This window comes from Aegilops tauschii, chromosome 7 (assembly GCF_002575655.3).
Source record: "Aegilops tauschii subsp. strangulata cultivar AL8/78 chromosome 7, Aet v6.0, whole genome shotgun sequence".
Lineage (NCBI taxonomy): Eukaryota > Viridiplantae > Streptophyta > Magnoliopsida > Poales > Poaceae > Aegilops > Aegilops tauschii.
This window is the reverse complement of record NC_053041.3, coordinates 481,192,906-481,217,344: the sequence shown is the minus strand read 5'-3', so window position 1 is coordinate 481,217,344 and position 24,439 is coordinate 481,192,906. Positions and strand designations below refer to the sequence as shown.

Genomic DNA, 24,439 nt, shown 5'->3' with positions numbered 1-24,439 from the left:
ATCGATGTGCATGGATTTGAGGATCGGAATTTGCGGTATGTGGATGTGTGACGCAACATTTGAGGGGTGCCCGGTCAGTGCCAGCGGACGCGCCCGGGCGTTTGAGGGGCCAGATTTGTCAAGTTTGACTGCGGATGCTATTACAAGCGCCTTCGATATGAAACCAATGCAGGCGGTTACCATGGACAAACCGCATGCACTGCCAAAAGCTTTGGAGGCGGCTTCCCGTGCACCGTGCGAGCATCGCAGACAGTTTCAGGAGCCACTTGCGTCGGCCATGAATATGAGCGACACACGCTTTGAGGCGGAACATGGAACCACCGGTGGCCCATGTGCGGAAACCGTCTGCAATGATCATTCCTACTAGTGATTTTGAATCGTAGAATATTAACTATCAGAATGGTACTAATAAAAATCGTAGAATCATTGGGTTTTCAAGGTTGTCGAATCGTATAATAGAAATGTGATTTTGACTAGTGCCTTGTTGGAAAAGCCTGTGATAACAGTGAGGTTAGGCCACCTCCACCTGCCTTTCCCTTCCCCTTCCCCTCCCCTCCCGCGTAAGAAAACAGTCTTGCTGATCTGACCTTGTACCTTCCCTGGCCAAGTTCAGTGAGGAGAATCCCAATCCACGACGGGAACCAAAATCACCCATAAATCTAGCGCGCAGCGGACAGCGCAGCACGAGCACAAGCACAAGCACATCGATCGCCCCCGCACGTCGCCCACGTATTCGCCCACGCCTCTCTTCTCCCCGGCGCGCCCTGCCCCCTTCCCTCCATCTTCTGGTCAAACGGCTCTCGACTCCAATTCCAATCCCCCGACCCCCCCGTCCGGCGGCCGCACTCGGTTTCCATGTCCGCCGCCACCGCCGCCGAATCCCGTACGTAAAACCCTCCCGAGCTTCATTCAAACTATGGCCGCCCCCACCCCGATGATGGTTATTGACTCGTTCCACCATTTTCTTTCCTGTTCTCGCAGAGGAGCGGCGGCGATCGGAGGCCGTCGCGTGGCTGCGCGCGCTGCTCCGGGAGTCGGCGCTGCCGCTCCCGCCGCCGCGCGCCTCGGACGACGAGCTCCGGGCCGCGCTCGCGGACGGCGCGCTGCTCCGCGCCGCGCTCGACAAGCTCGGCCGCCCCTCTTCCCCGCGCGACGAGGTACGCCGCCACCCGCCCACCCGCTTCTCTCCCGCTACGTACAGTCTGTTTTGTCTAGTCGTGATCACCGTTAGTACTGCGTGTCGCAGGGCGGACCGGCGGCGGCGGAGCGCGATGTCGGGCGGTTCCTCGCGGCCGTGGAGCGGATGGGCCTCCCCAGCTTCGCGCCCTCGGACCTCCAGACGGTACGCGTGTTGCTTGATTGCGTTATTCATTCAGCAATTGGTGTGTGTGACAGTGATCATCATCAGCGCTCGTATTTGGATTACCCGTTGACCCGTCATCAACTGTGGTGATGTGATTGCTGTGAGGTAGCTAGAGCTTCGCGTCGAAGAAGTTAGGAGCTCGTTTTCGCTCTAGGTTGTGTGTTGCCGGTTGTCATTGAACGGTTTGTTGTGTGGGCAAGCGACGCATTAATCTCTGTCAGTCTGTCCTCAACGAATCTAACCGGTAGTGGATGTCGTGTGTGGTTGTGGATGGCCGCCAACTCTCCAACAGTTGAACAAATAATACTTCCAGTTATCGAACTCATAGGATATCTGAATATCTGATCGGACAGTAGTGTGGTGCATTCCGTTTTTCACAGCTGCTCAGTTTCAGTTCAGTTTCGTTCTAAAATAACGGTAAATTGCTTCTTCTTATTTACCGCGACGGTGGTAAATTGTTTTCTGAAGTAAACAATGGTTAATTGCTGTCACCATAGCTGTACATGGGTTCTGGAATCTGGACTACAACACATACCGTTTGCGTTGGCTAGTCTGATCTACAAATGGTAAAATTATGGAGAATTCCTCATTATCATTGAACAGGATACAGGCTTAATCTGCCAGAATATTGAAGTTAATAAATTATTGGAGTTCAACAATTCTTTAATGTGATATCATGTATTGCAGTAGTACTATGCATGTGTTTTCACAATAGTTGGCAGTTTTGCAATGCTGCCAAGGAGCATGTTTGCAGTTCCAGCTGTTTTCTGCAATACAGAGCTTTATCTTCCACGTCTCATTGGGTTTTATTACGACATTATTGGCACTAATTAGGGCCCGATGTCAGCTGTGGTTGCCTGTCTTCTTGCACTAAGGGATCAGTTTGTCTCCCATGCTGGGGAAGGCTGGACCTGTGGCCTTCCACAAAATGGGAGGATGCACACCATGGGATTTCCCGGAAGGGAGAATGGCCAGGTCACACAAAATTCTGAAGCAAGAGAAGATGGCAAACAAATGGAAACAACGCTACAAAAGGCCTCCAGAAGTCCAGCCATGTCAGGTGAGATCCTATTTATGTGTTCAAAGATTTGGGGGGTAGGGGATCAACTATAGGAGTTATCTAGTGAGGGTATACCGAGGGTGCTGCTTTACATTATTCCTGAGGATTGAAAACATAGAAGAAATTATAAAAAAAAATTGCGGGGAAAAAGAAATTATAATTTTAATAGACCAAGTGTACTACTGAATTGCGTGCAAGTACATTTATACATTATTGACCATTTCAGCTAGAGCTGTTTCTATATGAAACAGGTTCCATCATCAGCTAAAACATCTTTGTTTTTTTCTCTTCTGTAGAACCATCATCTGTTATATCACGGCCTGAACTATCTTCTACATCGCGGCATGCTGGACGCAATTTTCATGAAGTCTTCCAACTGAGGCAAGGAGGTTATTCTGATCTGCCTAGTTCTAAAATTTCAGATATGATGAAATCCACCAGCTTGGATGTAAGTACTGTGTACTAAAATATACCTGTTTGAATTATTTTGACATCAGATTTGATTTTGATTCTCTGCATCACAAAATTATTGTTGCAGAATGCCCCTACCCAGTCACTTCTGAGTGTTGTGAATGGCATCCTCGATGAGATTATTGAGAGGAAGAATGGTGAAATTCCTTATGTAGGCTACTCAAAAGCAATGCAGTTAGTTTATTCCTTTCATACATTGAAACTACACCACATTTTGCTGCAGACTCTTTTTATCCTCTTGAATATGACGATAGTGTTCTTTGCACAGCATCTCGCTTTCTTGTTGAGAAAGATCGTATTGGAGGTTGAACGACGAATTTCTACGCAGGCAGAGCACATAAGAAATGTAAGGAGTACTTATTCACACTTATTTTTCAGATTGTTCTTGTTGTAAATTTTACCTCTATGCAGCAAAATAACCTTATGAAAGCACGTGAAGAGAAATACAAATCAAGGATAAGAGTTTTAGAGGCACTAGCCAGTGGGAAAATACATGTAAGCTCAAATGCAACAAATGGAAAAGCACATGTAAGTTTCGGTGATGATGATCTCAATATAAACGTAAATGGTTGGTCTCCTTCCTTATTTGTTTTCCGTAATTGTTTTCCAGGTTGCTGCAGAGCCTGTGCACCAGATGAAGGTTTGTTTCTCATATAGCATTGGTGACATCTTCATATTACCATCATTTTCCTATATTTTATTCAAATTATTAAATTCCTCTGCGTTCTCCCCTCAAATCTTTCACGTGATGTCAGTTCTACATCTGCTCTTTCAATCTTTACAAGAGAAACACTTTGCACACAGAAGCTTTGCCTGTCTTTGCATTAAGAAGGATGAAATACCAAGAGTTTGAGTTTATCCATACCAAGGATAATAGACTTATTACTGCTAATAAAAAGAACAAAATGAACGCTTACAAAAAATAATTCAACTTATTCTGCAGATGGAGAAAGACAAATTTGAAGAGAAAAAGCAATTACTTGAGGAAGATCTGACAAAGCTGACGAAGGACAAGGAAAGTGTAACTAGAATGACAAAGGATAAGGAAGATATGGCTAGATTTTTGAATGACAAGGAAGACATAATTAGATTGATGAAAGAGAAGGAAGAAATGGCTAGATTAATGAAAGAGAAGGAAGACACGGTTAGCTTGAAGAAAGGCAAGGATGGAGATAGAAATCAATCAGCAGATGAACATATAGCTAAGCCAATTATGTATAAAGATGAACTCATCAGTTTGATGAAGGAGAAAGAAAACTATAAAGTTACAATTATGAAATTGAAGTTAGAATTAGAAGCTATGAAATCATCATGTGAAAAGAGCCACAGCCTGTTGGAAACTAAGAACGAGGATGTACTTAATCTTCTAAAGGATAAAGAGAACAGCGGCAACATAATATCACAACTCAGGCAAGAGCTTGCCACGGCAAGAAGATCACATGAGACATATATTCAAGATTTGAAGACTACGGCTCTGCAGGAAAACAGGGATTTTGAACAAAGGATAAAAGAAGTGGAGCTAAAGCTAGAAGATTCTACTAAGAGAGGAAGACATCTTGAAGAATTGTTGGAATCAAGAATCAAAACCTGGGAGCGAAAGGAAATCATGCTGAACCAATTTGTAGGTGTACAAATGCAGAATATTCAGGTATAGTTTGGTTACATAAATTTTATATTTCTTCTGCATTTCTTTTTATGAATTGGTGAAGTCATCAATTTAAGTTAAAACTTCTCCCCTATCAGGATTTGAGGTTGTCTTCTGTTTCCATTAGGCATGAAATCCAAAACTGCCAGAAGAGATGGTCTGAAGAACTTAGTGGCCTTGGTATGAACAAATGAGTGAGTAATTAATTGACTTCTTGTTGTTGGCACTTTATGACTTAAAGCTTATTTGATTCCGCAGGGCAAAGCCTTAAAGTATTAGCGAATGCTTCAGAGAAGTATCATGCTACTCTTGAAGAAAACAGAAAATTGTTCAACGAGGTTCAGGAGCTAAAAGGTGGCTATGCAAGCAACGTCAATTTACACATGCTGATATTATTAACTGTGTCAACTTTCTAAGAGTTCTACTTTTTTATCAGGAAATATCAGAGTCTTTTGCCGGATAAGACCTTTTCTTTGTAACGAGGATCATAAGTCTAGTACAACTGAAATTACTGGTGATAACGGTGAACTCATTTTAGCAAACCCTGCAAAAATTGGAAAAGAGGGGAATAAGTTGTTTAAATTTAACAAAGTTCTTGGCCCCACTACTTCTCAAGGTACTGATGAATATGTGGCCTATTCAGTGGTACTCCCTCTGTAAAGAAATATAAGAGCGTTTGGATCACTACTTTAGTGATCTAAACGCTCTTATATTTCTTTACGGAGGGAGTAGTATATGATGTGGTTTGTTTTTTAAAAATTATGTTTTTTTCTAGATGAGGTATTCAAGGACATTCAACCACTAGTTAGATCAGTCCTTGATGGCTATAATGTTTGCATTTTTGCGTATGGACAAACTGGATCAGGAAAAACCTACACAATGGTATGAAGATCTCAATATAACAGTCTTCAAATTCTTTTTTGAGAATTATAACCATTATTTATTGACAGATACAATGTGTTTATTGTGCCTTTTTTAATGAATATCTCAGACTGGACCTGAAGCTGCTACTGAGGAGGAATTGGGTGTCAATTTTAGAGCTCTGAACGACCTGTTCCTTATATCACGCAATCGAGGAGATACATTCAATTATGAAGTTAGTGTTCAAATGATTGAAATATACAACGAACAAATCCATGATCTCTTGGGAAGCAATGGTTCAGAGAAGAAATATCCTTTTGTCGCTTTCATTGTATTGTCACCTATGTTTGTTATGCATATTGATCTGCTTTGATGTGGTCAGCATACATCAACTATGATGTGTTGATTTAGTTAACAAATCCATTGTTAGTGTATCTAGATTAAAAAGAAGGATTAATGCAACTGAAGTACTTAACCTAAGGTCTAGTTCTAAACTCGACTAATCAGTTGATTCGCTTCAAATGAACGTGTAGAAACTTGGAACTTGGTTGAAAATCCCTTTACCGTCCTTAATTGAATACCACTTATCTGTTCATCTTGTCATAACACACTCCCTTAAACCTCTGGAAGGTTACAAATGCAAGTATGTAAAGAACAGACTCTTGTTTCCTTTAACTCGCACACTCTAGGGATTTTGAATTCCAGCCTTCCCAATGGGCTTGCTGTTCCTGATGCAACATTGCATCCCGTCAACTCAACGACCGATGTTATTGAGTTAATGAGAACAGGACTTGGGAACCGATCTGTGGGTGCTACAGCACTGAACGAGCGAAGCAGCAGATCTCACAGGTTAATCTTGCTGTTCCATAATTCCAGTAGAGGTTTCCTTCTGATTCTGTTGAAAATCAGGCTCATTTGGAGTATTTTTCAGTGTTGTCACTGTACACGTTCAAGGTGTAGATTTGAAAACTGGAGCTACTTTGCGCGGGGCCCTCCATCTTGTTGATCTTGCTGGAAGTGAAAGGGTGGACCGTTCTGCTGTTACAGGCGATAGACTCAAAGAAGCACAACATATCAATAAATCTCTGTCTGCTCTTGGAGATGTTATATTTTCTTTATCACAGAAGACTTCTCATGTACCATACCGGAACAGCAAACTTACACAAGTCCTGCAGAGTTCTTTGGGTGCCTACCTTTCCTCATCAGCTATATAACATTGTTTTGCATGTATATATTAACTTAAAAATATTCATTTGTAGGTGGCCATGCAAAGACCCTCATGTTTGTGCAGATCAATCCAGATGTGTCATCTTATGCAGAGAGTTTAAGTACTTTGAGGTTTGCTGAAAGGGTTTCGGGAGTGGAACTAGGTGCTGCAAAGGCAAATAAAGAGGGCAAACATATAAGAGAATTTAAGGAACAGGTGAAGAATTTCCGTCTTCCTTTTTGTTAACTAATTTATTGTTGACACAATGACAATGGAAATGTATAACCAACTTCTCTTGATCACATATAGGAGTACTATTCTATTAACCTTCATATGGTCTATGCACCTGCAAAACATAGTAGATGGTGTGGACACTTGCCTCTGACATGAGATGCAACTACAGTTGTTTTTCTTGTTTGAAAAAAAATACAATCATTAACAGTTTACCACAAGATAGTTCCATGTATCATTTGATTACTCTAATATTCTTTTTTCACCCTGCAGCTCTCACTGCTCAAAGATAAAATTGCAAAGAAGGATGAGGAAATCAACCAGCTACAGACTCACAGTCCAAGGGTAAAGACGGGCAAACGGGTTGATTCCTTGCTGAAACATTCGTCCTCCTCCCCAGGCATATCCTCCCTGGGAAGCAAAATACAACATCGAAGAACGGCATCTGGTGGAAAGGCGATGGGCCTTATCAGTAGGGCAGGCTCCGATGCTGATAACTTCTCTGAGATCAGTGACAGGCATTCTGAAACTAGCTCTATGCAGTCGGTTGATGATATCCAGCAGCAGAGGGAGATTATGGTACTTTCCAAGCTCCCTGAAGATGAGATGGGTTCGAATTCAGCTGATCCTGAGCTTGCCAGCTTTGGTTACGCCGATTCAGAGGGGAGGTTAAGCGATATATCAGATAGTGGCATATCCATGGGTACAGAAACCGACGGCTCGATAAGTAGCATGGTTGACTTTGCTCTCTTCCCGGAGCAGGAAAAAATAGCTAGCGCATGGAAAGAACAAGAAAATGCACCCAACACACCAAAAGATCGACTGTAAGTACTTCTGGTTGTCTTGGTAGAATCATGAACTCATGGTTCAATTTTCCCTTTAGTACCATCTTTCTGTTCATAGGAGGGGAGGAATTCCCTTTAGTATCCTCTACCATGTAAAATGCACTATTAATTAATTTAAGTAAAAGCAACCCATGTGACTGGAGTAGGTGAGTAGGCGCTATGATGTCAAAATGTTATATGAATATCTCTATATCTTTACCTCTTGTCCTACCTATTTTTATTTGTAAGAATTCATTATTCCTCATGCAGACCTAAGGTGACCACTCGAGTACAAAAGGCAACAACACCAAAAACAGCTCCATCTTCTAGTGTGTGGCCCAAATCAAGAGATTCTACTCCTAGATCTTCAGGTAAGCTCACTTGTATGTCATCGAAATTGTGCGCCACCCATAGCAGATATGGTTTACTGCTCTCTTTTTTTCGCGGGGGAAAAATATTATTGCTTTGGGGTGCAATTAAATCAGCTGTTCGATGGCTTAGGATCTAAATATCTAAGTAAATAAAGTACAGAAATATTATTGCAGTGTCCTTATAATGCTTCTAGATAAGTGTCACTTGAATCTTTCTAATGGAAACACACTTTTATGGTTGGACCTCTCTTCCATTTCTTGTAAGGAAACATTCTGTCATTATAACTCCATAAATACGAGAACAAAATAAAGATACTCCTACTACTATACTGGTAATGTTTGCCCATAAATCAGCTAAACCATTCCATTTCTTGGGAAGTCATGGGGTTCCTTGACCTTGGCTTACGCCAGTGCTTGACCAGTTACTACCCTGGTAACCAGAGCCATCTAATTTGGTAGTAATGAGCACCTAGTGCTACACTAGTACTATTATCTAAAGATAAGTACACTAGTATTATTTTTCAGAATGTTCCATTGATCGCGAAAACAAGTGCAGATTAGTACTCGAAATAATTAGACCAGTACTCACGAGACAACATGATAAGATAATTTACCAAGCCACAGGGAGCATGTCATGAGTGTGGGTCCACTTCAAGTTATTATAGCTCATGGACTATAGCACTCGGTTACTGTGGCTCATGAACTGCAGCAGATTTAGCTCTGTTAGTTTGGCTGGGAGATTGGGAAGATAATTTGAGTCTTACGGCGCCACCCAAGTGAGCTCTATAAAACATATGCATCATATCTGTTCATATAAAGGTCTCCTCCTGCACCTATGGAGTATCATATATCTGCTTCGATCCGCGCCGTCCCCAGTTACTCTTGTGCAGTATTTACCCATTCGTGAACTAAGGATAGCGACCAAATATTGGGTACAATTTAAATTAACTGAGCTTAAATTATAGTACATTTGATATAATACAGCAGACATAAACTTCACTAGGTCCAGGCACACATACAGTACTCTGAAGTGTTTACCCACTATTTTGTTACAGCATCAGCAAGCACACGAAGAAGCACAATTACACAAGCAACATCCTCACCAAGAACCTCGAATACTCCGAAGCGATGGAATTAGCTCAAAGTCGATGAACTTCTTTCAATGTTCTTGTTCCTTTATGTACAGAAAATTCAGAAAGTATTTTTTTTATGGCTGCTTAGTGATGCTGCCCTTTGTTTAAGCGAGAATGTAAATGACACTGTACATACGACACTGCTTCGACAAAACATTGTTGAGTGTTAAATAGAAGAAAGGTTGTCATTCTTGTTGTTTTAGCTTCTTCCCCCCCTTTTTTTAATGAAAGATAGCATCTTCTGTTCCAAGGATAACGAGCAATTGAAAATAAGAAATTGTACAGTACTTCTCTGAAAATTGGATGTTTTAGTTATGTACGTCAGGATGTTGAGCATTCTTATATTTCACCACTACAGCATGCCCCTTAACATCACCGGAAAATGCCTATTATGTAATCTATTCGAAATCCGACCTCATGAGCTCAAAATTTAAACTTGTAGGTAACAGAAAAATGAAGAAATTATTCACCATTCATAAAGACCTAAGGCTGCTATCTTTACTGCTCGACAAAATTGGTTGTGAACTTGTGAAAGTAAAAACTCCAATGTATTTATAGGCCATGAACAAATTCTGCTCATCGCACAGTCTTGCAAATTCGCAATTCAATGCACTTCCAAGCCTGAAAGGCTGGTGCACCCTCATCGCATTTGACTATGTAAGGAATACAAAAAACTACACCTGTATTTACACTGGCACTTCATAAATAGACCCAAAAATGGAAGGACAAAAGAAGAGTTGGTTCAAGAAAAATCGACCATATTGCCTGCGAGATCTTGTCCGTTGGCCTTCTGCTCCTACCGTGTTTGGAAGTTCAACTTCTTGAGGCAGAGAGCATACATGAAAGCGAAGAACACTGCAAAGAGCACAAGCACCGGTGCAACGACCGCCATGAAGCTCCTGTGGTATCCAAAATGATGAGTTATGTAGTAGCTGATTGTCTGGTTAGGTTGGCCTGGGACGGTGATGATGTCTTCCATGTCTCCGTATTGTGTCACTATGAGCCCATACACTGTCCATGCCAACGGGCAAATCCAGTAGTACCAGATCCACCACTTGGGGATTTTCTGGACAAAGCAAGAACAGAATAAGTAATTGATATTACGAAAAAGCAAGAACTGCAACAATCATCTGATGTAGGAACACAACTCACCGGTCTTGGGATGAAGAAGCCAGAGAAAAGGTTGAATAGGGAATAGAAAGCTGCGGCGAAGATGCCTGCAACCTCATGGTTTGGTGAGATTGATACAGTCATCATGCCGTAGTAGGTGAAGTAGAGGAAGGAAAAGTAGGAGACGAAGAAGAACCAGAAGAACTTGGCAGCTGTCCACTGGAAGCTCATCATGGCGTATACGATGAGGGTGTAATACGAGGTTTGGACGAAGACATAGGGTATCTCCATGACAACCTGAAGCAACACACAAAGGCTTGAGATACCCAAAGAAGCCAATGACAACCTTAATACTTTATCTACCACTGTTTAGTTATAGCTCTTTTATTTTACTCTATTCTTACCTGAGCAATGGCATATGGCAGTGCAGAGTACATCCCAGCAGCCCTCTCTCGGTAGAAAACTGTTCTCTCGATTGAAACAATTGGTTGAACGGTTGCACAGTTGTTGATGCCAACAAACATCACTGCTGTGTACATTGCTCCAATGACCATTCTAAGAGTATTGGCATCTCCCCTGCATCACAAGGCACCAAAAATTCAGATGCTGGTACATTAGGATTAAGGAGTCAAAGATAAAGATAAGTACAGTAATTACATATTGGTGCCAATCTTCCAAAAGATGGAGCCCAGCAGCAAGGCTGTGAACAAAGTGAAGGAAAATCTGACAAGGTTGTAATCTGGGCTGCGCCAATAGGTCAGCCAATGCTTCCAGAGGCAGGCTTTGAACTGCCCTATAATGGATTGAGAGTATTCTGTAGGAAAATATAGATCTGATGTTCCTGGTTCTGGTTGACTTAGCTGGCTCACCAATACCTTGTTTTGCCTGGAAATACAGACAGTGTATTGCATGAGAATTTTGTTACTTAAAGTTGTGCCGTGATTATACACTTTGAGTAAAACATTAGAGGTCCATGTGATGAAAAACATGTTTTTCTTACTTGTACAGATCTGAAGTCTTGTAGTAGTCAGCAAAATCCATACTCAGGCGTACTTCTGCAGCAACTGAACTGACCTCAAGCATCCACGTTGCAGGGTTGTACTTATCTTTGATTTTAGGCACTCCAGGAATCGCCTGGTAGCATTGAACATAAGATTAGACATAAAAAATATTTATAGTAATAGTTATTTAAATGATATCTCCCACTGAAAATGAAACCGTCATCATGTAAAACTATCTGCACCTGGAAGTATTCAATCATTTTCTGTGAGTTGCGACCCAGTTTCCCAGAGTATATCACCTGGCCTCCTCTTTTCAGTAATAGCAACTGTAGGAAAGAACTCGAGTTATCATTTAGTTGCTGAAAAGGTTGAACTAACACTTAACATGATTTGTCTATGTTCAGTAGTCACCTCATCAAAAGCTTCAAAGATGTCAATGCTTGGCTGGTGGATTGTGCAAACCACTGTCCGTCCAGTGTCAACGGTATTCCTCACAGTTCTCATGACAATTGCTGCTGCTCTTGCATCAAGACCTGATGTCGGTTCATCCATGAAGATGATCGATGGATTTGCGACAAGCTCCACAGCTATTGTTAACCTCTTTCTTTGCTCTGTTGAAAGACCTGAAATTCCTGGCAGTCCAACTAAAGCATCCTTCAGATTGTCGAGCTCCACTAACTCCATAACTTCATCAACAAATTGCTGAAACCATTGAAACATGTCAGATAAGAGCTTGATAAAGCAAACAAACAATTCCAAGTTATATGAACATTTCTTGACATACTTATCAAATCTCAAACATCCAATTAACTTGTACCAAGATCCAAGAGGTATACACTAATTGTAAAAAGCGAGTGAAAATGCTTAATTCACCTCGTCAAAGTAGCAAAATGATATGATATTCCAATATAAGTTAGTAAGCAACTAAAGATATAGTATTCCGAAAGGCAAAAAGACATGACTTACAATCTTGATTTCATCAGTGATATCTTGATCTCCGATCTTTTCAGGAAGACGCAGGAAGGCGGAGTATATCAGAGATTCCCTGATCGTGACCTGAGGTGAATGGATATCATTTTGTTCACAATAGCCAGAAATCCTTGCAAATGTTGCTTGGTTCTTCGGATAACCAGAAATTTTGATATCTCCTTCAATGTAACCACCAGTCTTTCTTCCAGCTAAAACATCCATAAGAGTTGTCTTTCCAGCTCCACTGACTCCCATGAGTGCTGTTAGCACTCCAGGTCTAAATGATCCAGTAACATCACGTAACAATTGGAGCCTATCATCAGTCACTCCTTGCTGTTTCATTTCCTACATAGATAGGAAGACCTCATAAATTTTCCAGATTTTTAATTGAGGAAGGTATGATAAGAACATGACAAAATGTTGTGCAAAAAAGTCACAAAGACTCATTTTGATGCTTGTTCGAGGAAAACAATGATGAGAAAATTGTGCATAGTGAACTCACTGCAGGCATGTCGACATAGTAGTTCACATCATCAAAACACATAGATAGAGGGGAGAACGGAAGAACCATTCCTCTTCTTGGAGCAGCTTCATTGCTGCCAACGGACATGACTCGTGAAATCCCATTAGAAATTCCATTTGATGAACTATTGCTCAAACGAGCACTCAGTCTCATCTCTCTCATTTCATCTGAAATAATTTTAGCTTTCAGTTTAGAAACTTTTACTTATTCTGTCCTATTTACATATGAATTCAGTCAGAATAGCTTACTGTTATTGGACCCATCCTTCGATTTCATGCTGCCATTTCTTCTTGTGCTGCCATTTCTTCTTGTGCTGCCATTGCTTACTGTCTCTCTCGGAAGCCCATTGTCTTCTGCTTCCTTTGCAGTTTCTTCAGATATAACAGCTTGTGGTTTGCCCAAGGCTAACGAGTAAAGAGTAAGTGGGTTACATACTGATCCAAAATTTATTATCAGAATTCGGAAGGCAGTAAGATTAATTTTCCAATACTTACGATTCAGATACGTGAGGCACAAAGTAAAGAGCACATTGAAGAAGATTGTGAAACCTAACAGCCCTGCTGCTCCAATCCAGAACCAGTTTTTGTCAGTAAAAATGTTGGCGCCTTCTAGCATAGCCATACCTAGTCTTTTAGGAACACCATTCTTGTCCTATCAACATGAACACAGCTTGTTATAAAAGCATACACATCAATCAGTGAAAGATCAGTGCTGCAGTGAGCTAACCATTACAAACTTGTCCATCCACCGAGGAGAATAGAATTCATTCACTGCTAGAGCATTATATCCATACACCAGCGGTGAAATCCAATAGCCCCAGATCCACCATTTTGGGATGAAGTCTGTTAACAATGGAGAGCGAAGGACTAGTCAGCAAAGCAGCAGAAGCAATGTGATGTGAAAATGAACAAGATAAGTAAACGACCTTTTGGCAGAAGAAAGCCTCCAAGGACAAAGAAGATGAGAAGGAACAGGGCTCCTCCAGTTTGAGCAATGATCATGGATCTACACAGACCAGCAATTGCTCTGAAAAGCCCACCGGCCATCTGCTGGATCAAGAACACGAGCAGCAACTGCTTGAAGAATCTGCACACAAAGATGGCAATTTAGCAGTCACAAAAGTGATTGTTCCTGATTCACGTAACAACATGTAGACTACTCCATATGTACCTGTCAGCTTCTGGGGCAAATCCCATAGTGTAGTATGTGACAACCACCCAGACTATGGATTCGATAATTGAAAATGGGATTCGGAGAACGACATTCGGTAGTGTGAATATCCAAGCAGGGTAGAAGAGGAGGTCCCGGTGCTTGAAGAACACCGGCAACCTTGTGATGGTCAAAGGGAGCTCGGCAAAACCATTGAACATGTTCACAATCAGAGTAAAAAGCAGTGCTCCCACGTAGACAAAACCATCATCCAGATTCCTTGTGTGCATCTGGGTCCTTAGAAATACTGTTGACGCGATAAGGGCTACAATAATGAGCTTCGGAGTTCACCGAGAAATAATGTCAGGTTCTTCGCATTGTGGATTTTAAGAAGTGGTGATATGGACAGGAAAATTATGCCCACCTGTATGGTCTTGAAGATGTATACAAATGAATTGCGCTTTATGAGGAGCCACTCCTTGTCAAAGGATGCCTTTAGGAGCTCTCGAGTTGACACCGAGTGCTTGGAGAAGACCAGGGCAGCCTGATGGCTGCGGCTCTTGTCAAATGGCACCGAGAGATGGTTCTCGAGTTCTAGACCAACATGAAACCGTTTAAACGTCTGCGCAAATTCTGAGACTGAAATATATCGGTATGGCCTCTGCTTATCAGCCCAGTACTGCTCCTGATCCTTCTTTGATGTCACCTGAGAAAATTAGATACAAGGCTTTCATTTATATCATAACATGGAGCTTTCATTCCTTAAAAAATAAAAATTAACATGGAACGTTCAGGAACATGGTAACTGATAACTAGGCTACTTCTTGATGTTACCTCTTGAAGAAAGTCTGCAGTACCCTTGCGCTCTGGGCAGCGAAAGCCACAGGACTCAAAGAATTCAAGGACAAAATCGCGGGGTCCCTGATAAACAATCTGGCCTTCTGACAGGAGGATGATGTCATCGAAGAGTTCAAAGGTCTCAGGGGCTGGCTGGAGGAGGGACATGAGGATGGTGGCCTCGCCCAAATGCACAATCTGCTGCAGACATTTGACAATCTGGAAAGTGGTGGAGCTGTCCAGCCCAGTCGATATCTCATCCATGAATAGCACCTTTGTCGGACCGACAATCATCTCTCCTGCAATCCAAATGAACCAAATCATTTCAAAGACATGCATCCTGGTGATGTTCTGAAAATTCCTCGGATTCATCAATTTACATTATTATTATAATCATTACGAACCTGGCAGGAGCTCTGTCTTTTCAATTAAGAAGAAATCAATACGGTTTGGTAACAAGCAATATCATGCTGACACCAACCATTGACCCCTCAGCACAAAATGCCCATGAAATGGTTTGAACTTGTTGCTTTAGCATTGGTACACATTTCTAAGCTAAAAAACCAGCTGCTTTCCGGATTGCACGTTCGGCTCGGCTTCAATTATATGGAATGTACTTTATTTTCTCAAAAACTCAGCGGAAGCACTGCCCTTTCATGAAGAAGAAATACAGTATGCAATGTGAAAACAATGTATAATGGATTGGTCTTGCTTTTAGCAAAGCAGAACAAGTTGAAGAGAACGCTGATGCAGGAATGTACTCCCTCCGTCCCAAAATAACTGTCTCAAGCTTAGTACAACTTTGTACTAAAGTTAGTACAAAGTTGAGACGCTTATTTTGGGACGGAGGGAGTATCAGTTAGCAAGTAGCAATACATGCAAATTGCAACCCGTCTGTAATGCGACGATATCCCCATCAACAGTTTTCAGCCATATATTTATCCCCTGCACTTCTGCAGGTCCATTACTTTTAGTAGTTTTATAAATTGTCACTGACTCCAGTAACTCTGTAGTTTGTTATGACACGGTAATTTTCTACGGCATAGGCTGCCGCTAAAGGCCAAAAGAGAGCAAGAAGCTCTAGGATGTCAGCATCGCGATTAGTTGCTCCAGAGGTTGGATCGTAGCGTTCGCCCGTACGCTTGAAGAGGAAACGCCGAAAGAGTGGCAACGACCATCCAACAACTGTGCAATGGCAGCACGCTAATGGCTGCGTCCCCTCCCAAACTCCCAACCAAACGCTCAGGCCCCTAATGTGTGGACCTGAAGCACATCCCAATGGCACACACACACCCTTCATCCGTAGGAACCACAGGATGTGACACAGCAACCGTATGTATGCACAGACACCTGAACCTCATCGCAGTAGCCTTCTAGAAAGGCCAACATGTTCGGCAAATTTAGAAGACCTTGTAATAATATATATATGACATAATGATGAGATAAGCATGACAGGGTGATGATGATGAGGAGGAGATTACCGGTGGTGACGCGCTTCTTCTGGCCGCCGGATATGCCCCTCTGCATCTGGTCGCCGACGATGGTGTCCGCGCATATGTCCAGCCCCAGTATCTGCTCCGATTGAAAAAAGGCGCAAACTCAGTCAAAAACAAACAATTCATCATCACGTCCACGTCCACGTCCGTCGCGGTCAAGTTAAGCACGGCGAGATTTCCATTTCGTTGAGGCCACTCGTCGTTAACCCGGGGTCAAACCGGGGGTTGATGGCCCGAAAGGAACCGTTACCCGCGATGCGGATGCGGGACAAAGAAAAGGCAGCCGCTCTGGCCGGGCATAACAGCAAACAGGTCACGGGCATCTCGCTGCCGGCCGCGGGTGCGATTCGCCTGCACCTGCGCCGATCCGGTGACGCCCGCCATTGGCACCATCATCATCATCAGGGTGAGGCGGAGCGTGCATCCATCCACCAACCCCCCGTCCCCAAAGCCAGGCACAGCGAGGCCCCACCCGGCGGTGGAAAATCGGAGCGGCGCTTTCCAGGCAAGTCAAAAGAGGGAGAAGGGGCGAGCGAACTGCGAGCCGACCCACTGCCTACTTGCTGCTGCCGACTCCCGCTGCCACCACTCGAGCGCAGTGCTTATCCTTCTGGCTGGCTCAGCCTCAACTACTACTCCTCGCTGCGACGACGGCGTGCGTGTCAGCCAGTGGAGGTGGCAGCGGCTTGGTTGGTGCTCTTGGTTCGCGCGGACCGTGTGCCGCCACCGTGCCTACTACACTACCACCACCTCTGCGTTGTGCCGTGCTGGCCATGATTGATTGGGATTGTTCCTTGCTTGAGTACACTACACAACTGGCCATGGCCATGATCAAGAAAGGGGGAACATTTTCTGGATCCGTGCAAATCTGTCAACGTGTGGTCGCTGTAGCATCTCGCCAACCTCGCCACGGTGCTAATTTCAGCCAGGCAAAAAAGCAAGACCAAGAAAACTGCAACTTCATACTACTACGTCAGTGAGGAAACATTCAGAAAGGCGTGCGTACGTACGTACCCTGAGGGTGTAGTCCGTCTGGAGGCTGCTCTCGACTCCTTCCATCGACGTGGCCTGGAGACAGACAGTGAATGCGTCATCGATGTGCACGGTACAGAGAAAGTAAATGAAGCTTGGAACCAAAGCATGTCTGGCTACTGTAGTACTGTCACACGTGATTAAAACAAGTCAATTTCATAAGACACTTCCCTTTTTTGTGAACCATCCGAGAACACGTCGGCCGGCGTACCTGCCGATCGTACTGCTCGTACATGTCTCACGCAAGTGTCATTTCGTTCCAAGAAAAATGGGCCTCCATTTCTAGCTTTAGGGACATTTCGGGTTCGGTGGTTGGAGAGAATATCCTCCGGTGAAAAACAAGTTGCAATGGAAATCATGTTTGAAAGTTTTGAAAATTTCTCAAAGAAATATGCATGGGATGTTAAATGTCACTATTCATTGTTGATTTATGTCCATGCAAAACCATCTCTTCTACATGCTCTATTTTTTCTGAGATTTTTTCAAGACTTCACAATATAGTTTATGTGGTTTCGCCGATTTGCATGGTAGTAACTTGGTTTCCACTGAATATTCTCTCCGGTAGTTAAGTTGAGCCTACAAACTGCGAAGAGTTTGCATGCCAAGATGTTAGGAAAGCTTACCTTCATAAAAAGGTCAACCTCCGGCTCCGGCCGTATGCCGGCCTCCTTCTCCCTCCTCGCCAGCTCGGTCAGGAGATCTGCATCAGAATATATTTGTCTCCCCATCATTCAAAATCCTCAATCATTCACCACTAGTCCTCCAAAAGCCAAGCCAGCAAGGCCATGGATTAAAATTCTCCACGCAATCCATGCACAGCTAGCCAGCTACCTACCTAGCTAGCTAGGTGAAGGGTTGGTGTACTTACCGTACTTGGTGCCGACGCCCTGGCACCTGGCCGAGAAGTCCAGCGTCTCCTTGACGGTCATCTCGCCGACGTGCACGTCCGTCTGGCTGATGTACGCCGCCGTCTTCTGCGGCACAAACTCCTCCAGCGGGAACCCGTTGTAGGCCACCTCGCCGGCGCGCCTCAGCGACGGGTCCAGCTTGCCGGCCAGCGCCAGCAGCAGGGTGGTCTTCCCCGACGACGGCGGGCCCAGCAGCAGCGTCATCCTCGAGGGCCGGACGGCGCCGGAGACGTCCTTGAGGATCGTGAGCGTCGCCTGCCGGCCCAGCCGCACGCCGAGCAGCCCCAGCGCGCCCTCCGCGATGTTGCGCGCCGAGTTGAGCAGCGTCGGCAGCGCGCGGCTGCCCACGTGGCACCGCGCCTGCACCGTCAGCCGCTCGAACCGCACCTCCACCGTCGGGAGCTCGATGCCCACCCTGCATGCATGCATGCCATTTTCAGTTCGGATTGTCGATTTAATTATATAATTATACCCTCTCCGTACCCAAGCAGAAAATAGATATAAATGAATATATCTCGAACTAAAAATACATCTAAATACATATATTTCTGCGACAAGTAATTCGAAACTGAGATCGTACTTTGTTAAGAGAAGTTACAACGAGGACCCTGATAATACTAATTAGTAAGGTATGAGGACACAAATAAACTATTTTATCATGTTCCATCGTCAACAATTATTTTTTATGTTGTCACACCAGAAAAGGAAATGACTTAGGTTACTAGGGGCCAGTTCTTTTGGACAATTCTTCGAGAATTGACCCCCTCCCCAGCTTCTCTCAGGATTGCCACTCTATATTTTCTTACAAATCCTAGCTAATTAGATCTTAACTAGCTAGGAATTATAAAAAAAGATGAAGTGGCAATTCTGGGAGAAGCTGAGGAGGGGGTCAATTCTCGAAGAATTGCCCAAAAAAACTGGCCCTAGTGATGTCATCATTCATTCACGTTGGGAGCAAAGCCGGCTGCGGTGTGGGTTTGGCTGTTAACTTTAGGCAACCTTTGGGACCAGAGACAGGCTGAATGTTTCCATCTCGAATCTCACACAAAGTGCATCATTTTGTATCAAGAAAGTAGAAAGATGCTCGGCTATACCCCTAAAATATTGCAAATTTGTTGTCCCGAAAGCAAAATGTGAAGAAACTTGAGCTGACACATATACCATTTTTTTTCTCCCGCAAAGAAAAAACACATATACCATTTTTCATTTGCAAAGGTTGAACCAAAGCGTACGCAGCTAGTGCTACCAGTGCACAACTCCATAGATTGTTGAGTCAACTACTAACTACCACGGTTGATCCTAATCCACAATTCGAATTAAAAAAGGTTATAACAAGAGGAGACTGCACTCACCAATTGTGTGGAGGTCAAAAATTAACTAACTCCACAGATTAATCAGCAAAAACAAGAAAGAACAGTTGGTGTGCTGATGTCATGCACATGTCTGCTGACGAAATTACGCAAGCCCTTGCAGTTGGTTTCAGTCAGTACTTGGATTTGGATCGGTTCACCTGCAGCGACATTTGGACAGATGCATCTGCTCCACTAATTAGTCCCTGGAGACATATCGCGAACAGGGATAGGGAAAGAAGTGAACGGGCATCCGCAGGTCTAGTGCCACATTGCCATCAATCCCTTTCCTTGTGCGTACAGCTTCAACCACACCAAGGCCGCAGATTACTCTTACTTTTCAATCGACACAGCACAGCACGTGTGAAAACCGAGCTCTCCTAAAGCCAAGGAAGGCCGCATTAAGGTCGGGAGCCTACCCCCACCCGGGCGGGTTAAAGTCTGAAATTTCGAAGTACGTATTATATGCAACGAATAACTCTGCAAGAAGGTCTGAATGGAGGATTGTATTCGTTTTGGGAGGGATATCTGATAGAGGAATCGGCAGCATGATTTTACCTGATCGAGTACACAATTGCGCAGTTGACAGGTACCTTTCCGAGTGTTTTGTAACATGTTTGTTGTGGGCATGATCAACGAGTTGTTGTTCTTGTAGTGTTTATATTAAGCAAAGAGCTAATGATTGAGATTATGCAACAACCGTGACATGCAATGGCGTGCGCCTGCACGTAGTGCTCTACCACGGCCAAAATTTTAAGCCAGCGAAATCGCATGCGTAATCAACTTTGTACGTATTTTGTTAGTCGCACACGAATACAAAACACAAAATGAGTAACTGCAAACTGGCAGCTCAAGTGGATTACGTATGTTTGGAGTTAATTGTTGGCGAACAAAGCAGGTAATGTAGTACGTACCTGTCGATGCGGTCGCGGAGCTTTCGGAGGAAGCGCCGGTTGTCCTCCTCGGCGACGCGGAAGACGCGCTCGATGAACTCCTGCCGCTCGCCCACGGCCAGCTTCCGCACGTCCACCTCCTTGTACTGCTGCTGCTGCTTGCCTCCTTCTGCCGTCCCGGCTGGTGGCGAGTCGGCGGCCGCGGCGGCCGCCTCGGCCTGGAGGATGGACGTCCTCATGCGGCTGTAGGTGGGGAGGCGCTCGATGGCCGCCCACCGCAGCGCCTCCTCGTCGTCGTCGGCGTGGCCCCTGCTCCCGCGCCTGCTCCCGCCGCCGCTGCCGTGCAGGAAGGCCTCGTCGACGCCCCACGTCTCCACCCCCATCCCCCGCCCGATGCTCCGGCTCATCCGCCGCCCCGAGTCCCACACCTTCTCCATCGCGCCCGAAGCTCGGTCGATCACCTTCGATTACTGGAACAAGCACGTCGGAGCTGGCTAGTCAGCGAGCTGCGCTTGCGCGGTGGCGTGCGCGTCGTTAGTGCGGCAGTTGGTGGTGTGCGGCGAGTGCCATGCGCGCGGGGCGGCCCGGGCCGCGGTGATGAGAGCGGGAGCAGGAAAAGAGATGAGTGGGCTGGCGCTGGCTGGGGGGATGAATGGCAGCCGTGGTGGTGCGCGGCACTTTTATACGCGGGCGGTCGCGCGTGGGGTTGGCGCCGGTGATTTCCCGCGATTCCTCCCTCGCGCTGCCTTTTCCCCGGCTTTGCGACTACGGGCACGGGCCCGAGGTGGTGCGTCGCCGTGTGACACATTTGGTGGTCTTTGTGGGTTGGTGGGGGCGAACCTCTACTCGGGTGGGGTCGACGGTTGACTGCGGCGGGATGGGTGTTGCGTCGTGTTGGATTGAGCCGAGCCGAGCGGCGGTGCGGCGCACGGTGAAACGGCCCCGTTGCCCGCTCCCGCGAACCGGTGCCGCGGTAGGTGGCGGCCGGGGGCTCGCAGGGTACGTGGCCCGGCGAGGTGCGTGCACGGTGCATCCATGGCTGCGTGCGTGTGAGGTTCTAGCGGTGCGCGCCGACCAAAAGTTTCGTGTCGTCGGCTTCAGTTACTGTACCGAGCACAGCGCCGGGATTGATTGGTCGTCTGGACGGTGTATGTTGCCGCGATGTTGCAAGGCGGACCTTTGCCCTTCTCCTGCCAGCATTTCAATGTTAATATGAACGGAAAACGGTTGTTGAGCTTTTGTTTGTGGCTGCTGCTGTTGCGATTCTTGACTCTAGAGCTTGTGCGTGCGATGCACGTCAGGGGTGGTCAGGATCTCGAGTAGTAGGTGCTGCACTCGGGTGACACTGAGCCATGCATGAGCGGAGCGGAGCGCGCGCTTCTTGGTGCCACCGCATGATTAGAACTGTACTACTCCATCTCCGTGAGAGGCGTGCCCAGGGGATCGCCCAAGTAGAAACAGAATAGACGAAGGTCCCTACGTGCTGCACGGCCACGTTTTCTTTTCGCCGAACGAATGGGAAGGGACCTGCTAGAAAAACATAGGCTGGCAAAAAGTTTAGTGAGGGCTGCACTAACCCGATTAACTGAATAATCAAACATTGCAGCTGTGTGCCTGGAGCTCGCACGTTTTTTTAGCACCCTTACGAAAAGGAGATATAGATATGTATGCATGATGCCTATCGTAATGCGATGCTTGCGGTTCGCGATTACGAATGGGATCTCCGCATGAAAAGCCGTTTACTCGCTGAGAAACGACGGAATAACGAGTCATCTGCTTCACACGTATTGGAGCAACCTTGGTTTTGCCAAATGATAGTACTCCCGCCGGTTCATAATAGTTGTTGCTGATTTAATATAACTTTATATTAAAATCTGTTAAAGTGACGATAATTAATATGGATCAGAGCCGCTTGACCACCCATGCGACCGCTCCCATGTCATTTCCCCCGCGGGCGACCCGGGAGAGCTCTCCCCGCCGCCGACCAGGTACCCCTCCTCCCCTAGACACCGCCAGCGGGGTGATCTCCCTCTCTAGCAAAAGCAAGGCAGCGTGGGACTGGTCGCATGTCAGTAACGCGGGGCGGTGGTCCAGCTCTCTCCCTCCCGCGTCGTGGTGGCGTAGTCGGCCCAGCCTTGCTCCCTTTGCCCCACAGCTCGCCTGGGCACGGGCTAGGGCATGGTGGCGGCGGATCTGGGGTCTCCTGCCCAGATCCGGTCGGTGGTGAAGGTTGGTGGCGTCGGGGGTTCGTCCAGCGGCCCTGGAGGGTGGTGCGTCGTGTTGAGGTGGCGGCGGATCTGGGTCTCCTGCCCAAATCCGGTCGGTGGTGGAAGTTGGTGGTGGCGGGGGTTTGTCCAGCAGCCCTGGAGAGTGGTGGTGGTACGTCGTGTTGAGGTGGCGACGGATCTGAGGTCTCCTGCCCAAATCCGGTTGGTGGTGGAGGTTGGTGGCGTCGGGGGTTCGTCCAGCGGCCCTGGAGGGTGGTGGTGGTGTGTCGTGTTGAGGTGGCGACGGATCTGGGGTCTCCTGTTCAGATCCGGTCGGTGGTGGAGGTTGGTGGCGTCGGGGGTTCGTCCAGCGGCCCTGGAGGGTGGTGGTGGTGCGTCGTGTTGAGGTGGCGACGGATCTGGGGTCTCCTGCCCAGATCCGGTCGATGGTGGAGGTTGGTGGCGTCGGGGGTTCGTCCAGCGGCCCTGGAGGGTGGTGGTGGTGCGTCGTGTTGAGGTGGCGACTGATCTGGGGTCTCCTGCCCAGATCCGGTCGGTGGTGGAGGTTGGTGGCGAGGGGGGTTCCTCCAGCAGCCCTGGAGGGTGGTGGTGGTGCGTCGTGTTGAGGTGGTGACGGATCTGGGGTCTCCTGCCCAGATCCGGTCGGTGGTGGAGGTTGGTGGCGTCGGGGGTTCGTCCAGCGGCCCTGGAGGGTGGTGGTGGTGCGTCGTGTTGAGGTGGCGACGGATCTAGGGTCTTCTGCCCAGATCCGGTCGGTGGAGGAGGTTGGTGGCGACGGGGGTTCGTCCAGCAGCCCTGGAGAGTGGTGGTGGTGCGTCGTGTTGAGGTGGCGATGGATCTGGGGTCTCCTGCCCAGATCCGATCGATGGTGGAGGTTGGTGGCAATGGGGGTTCATCCAGCAGCCCTGAGAGTGGTGGTGGTGCGTCGTGTTGAGGTGGCAACGGATCTGGGGTCTCCTGCCCAGATCCGGTCGGTGGTGGAGGTTGGTGGCGTCGGGGGTTCGTCCAGCGGCCCTGGAGGGTGGTGGTGGTGCGTCGTGTTGAGGTGGCCACCGATCTGGGGTCTCCTGCCCAGATCCGGTCGGTGGTGGAGGTTGGTGGCAACGGGGGTTCGTCTAGCAGCCCTGGAGAGTGGTGGTGGTGCGTCGTGTTGAGGTGGCGACGGATCTGGGGTCTCCTGCCCAGATCCGGTCGGTAGTGGAGGTTGGTGGCGACGGGGGTTCGTCCAACAGCCCTAGAGAGTGGTGGTGGTGCGTCGTGTTGAGGTGGCGACGGATCTGGAGTCTCCTGCCCAGATCCGGTCGTTGGTGGAGGTTGGTGGCGTCGGGGGTTCGTTCAGCGGCCCTGGAGGGTGGTGGTGGTGCGTCGTGTTGAGGTGGCGACGGATCTGGGGTCTCCTGCCCAGATCCGCTCGGTGGTGGAGGTTGGTGGCGACGGGGGTTCGTCCAGCAGCCCTGGAGAGTGGTGGTGGTGGTGCGTCGTGTTGAGGTGATTGACAGAATTCTCTAGTCACCATCACCAAGTTAGTAGAACTTCGTGATAAAATAGTGATTGACAGAATTCTCTAGTCACCATCACCAAGTTAGTAGAACTTCGTGATGAACTATAGTATGCAAGGGATGACGAAAGTAATTCCCGAGCTCTTCGTGATGCTGAAATCGACGAAGGTAGAAATCATGAAAAACATCAAGTGTTGATGGTTGACGAGACCACTAGTTTTAAGAAAAGGGCAAAGGGAAGAAGGGGAACTTCAAGAAGAACGGCAAGCAAGTTGCTGC

General features: G+C 46.5%; 2 protein-coding genes across 2 annotated transcripts; one reads left to right on the top strand and one right to left on the bottom strand.

Annotated features, from left to right (window-relative positions):
- Window positions 1-483: 483 nt before the first annotated feature.
- Window positions 484-9,346, top strand: LOC109768577 (kinesin-like protein KIN-14M). The gene is made up of 21 exons (XM_020327317.4): window positions 484-883; window positions 982-1,157; window positions 1,247-1,342; window positions 2,198-2,423; window positions 2,720-2,871; window positions 2,962-3,045; window positions 3,163-3,240; window positions 3,306-3,422; window positions 3,505-3,534; window positions 3,838-4,542; window positions 4,638-4,719; window positions 4,798-4,893; window positions 4,976-5,155; window positions 5,315-5,421; window positions 5,531-5,709; window positions 6,085-6,249; window positions 6,332-6,585; window positions 6,660-6,823; window positions 7,112-7,662; window positions 7,933-8,033; window positions 9,089-9,346. Exons 1-21 carry the CDS (start codon window positions 856-858, stop codon window positions 9,169-9,171), a joined length of 3,654 nt encoding a protein of 1,217 aa, XP_020182906.1. The 5' UTR covers window positions 484-855; the 3' UTR covers window positions 9,172-9,346.
- A 349-nt stretch (window positions 9,347-9,695) lies between these two features.
- Window positions 9,696-21,214, bottom strand: LOC109768576 (ABC transporter G family member 42). Its single transcript, XM_020327314.4, has 21 exons — window positions 20,455-21,214; window positions 18,152-18,606; window positions 17,907-17,983; window positions 17,266-17,319; window positions 16,237-16,327; window positions 14,753-15,054; window positions 14,343-14,624; window positions 13,940-14,256; window positions 13,695-13,855; window positions 13,496-13,611; window positions 13,264-13,420; window positions 13,018-13,173; window positions 12,749-12,936; window positions 12,244-12,591; window positions 11,689-11,979; window positions 11,520-11,603; window positions 11,277-11,410; window positions 10,934-11,161; window positions 10,681-10,852; window positions 10,319-10,573; window positions 9,696-10,232 (listed from the first exon to the last, which is right to left on the bottom strand). Exons 1-21 carry the CDS (start codon window positions 20,868-20,870, stop codon window positions 9,963-9,965), a joined length of 4,554 nt encoding a protein of 1,517 aa, XP_020182903.1. The 5' UTR covers window positions 20,871-21,214; the 3' UTR covers window positions 9,696-9,962.
- Window positions 21,215-24,439: the final 3,225 nt, after the last annotated feature.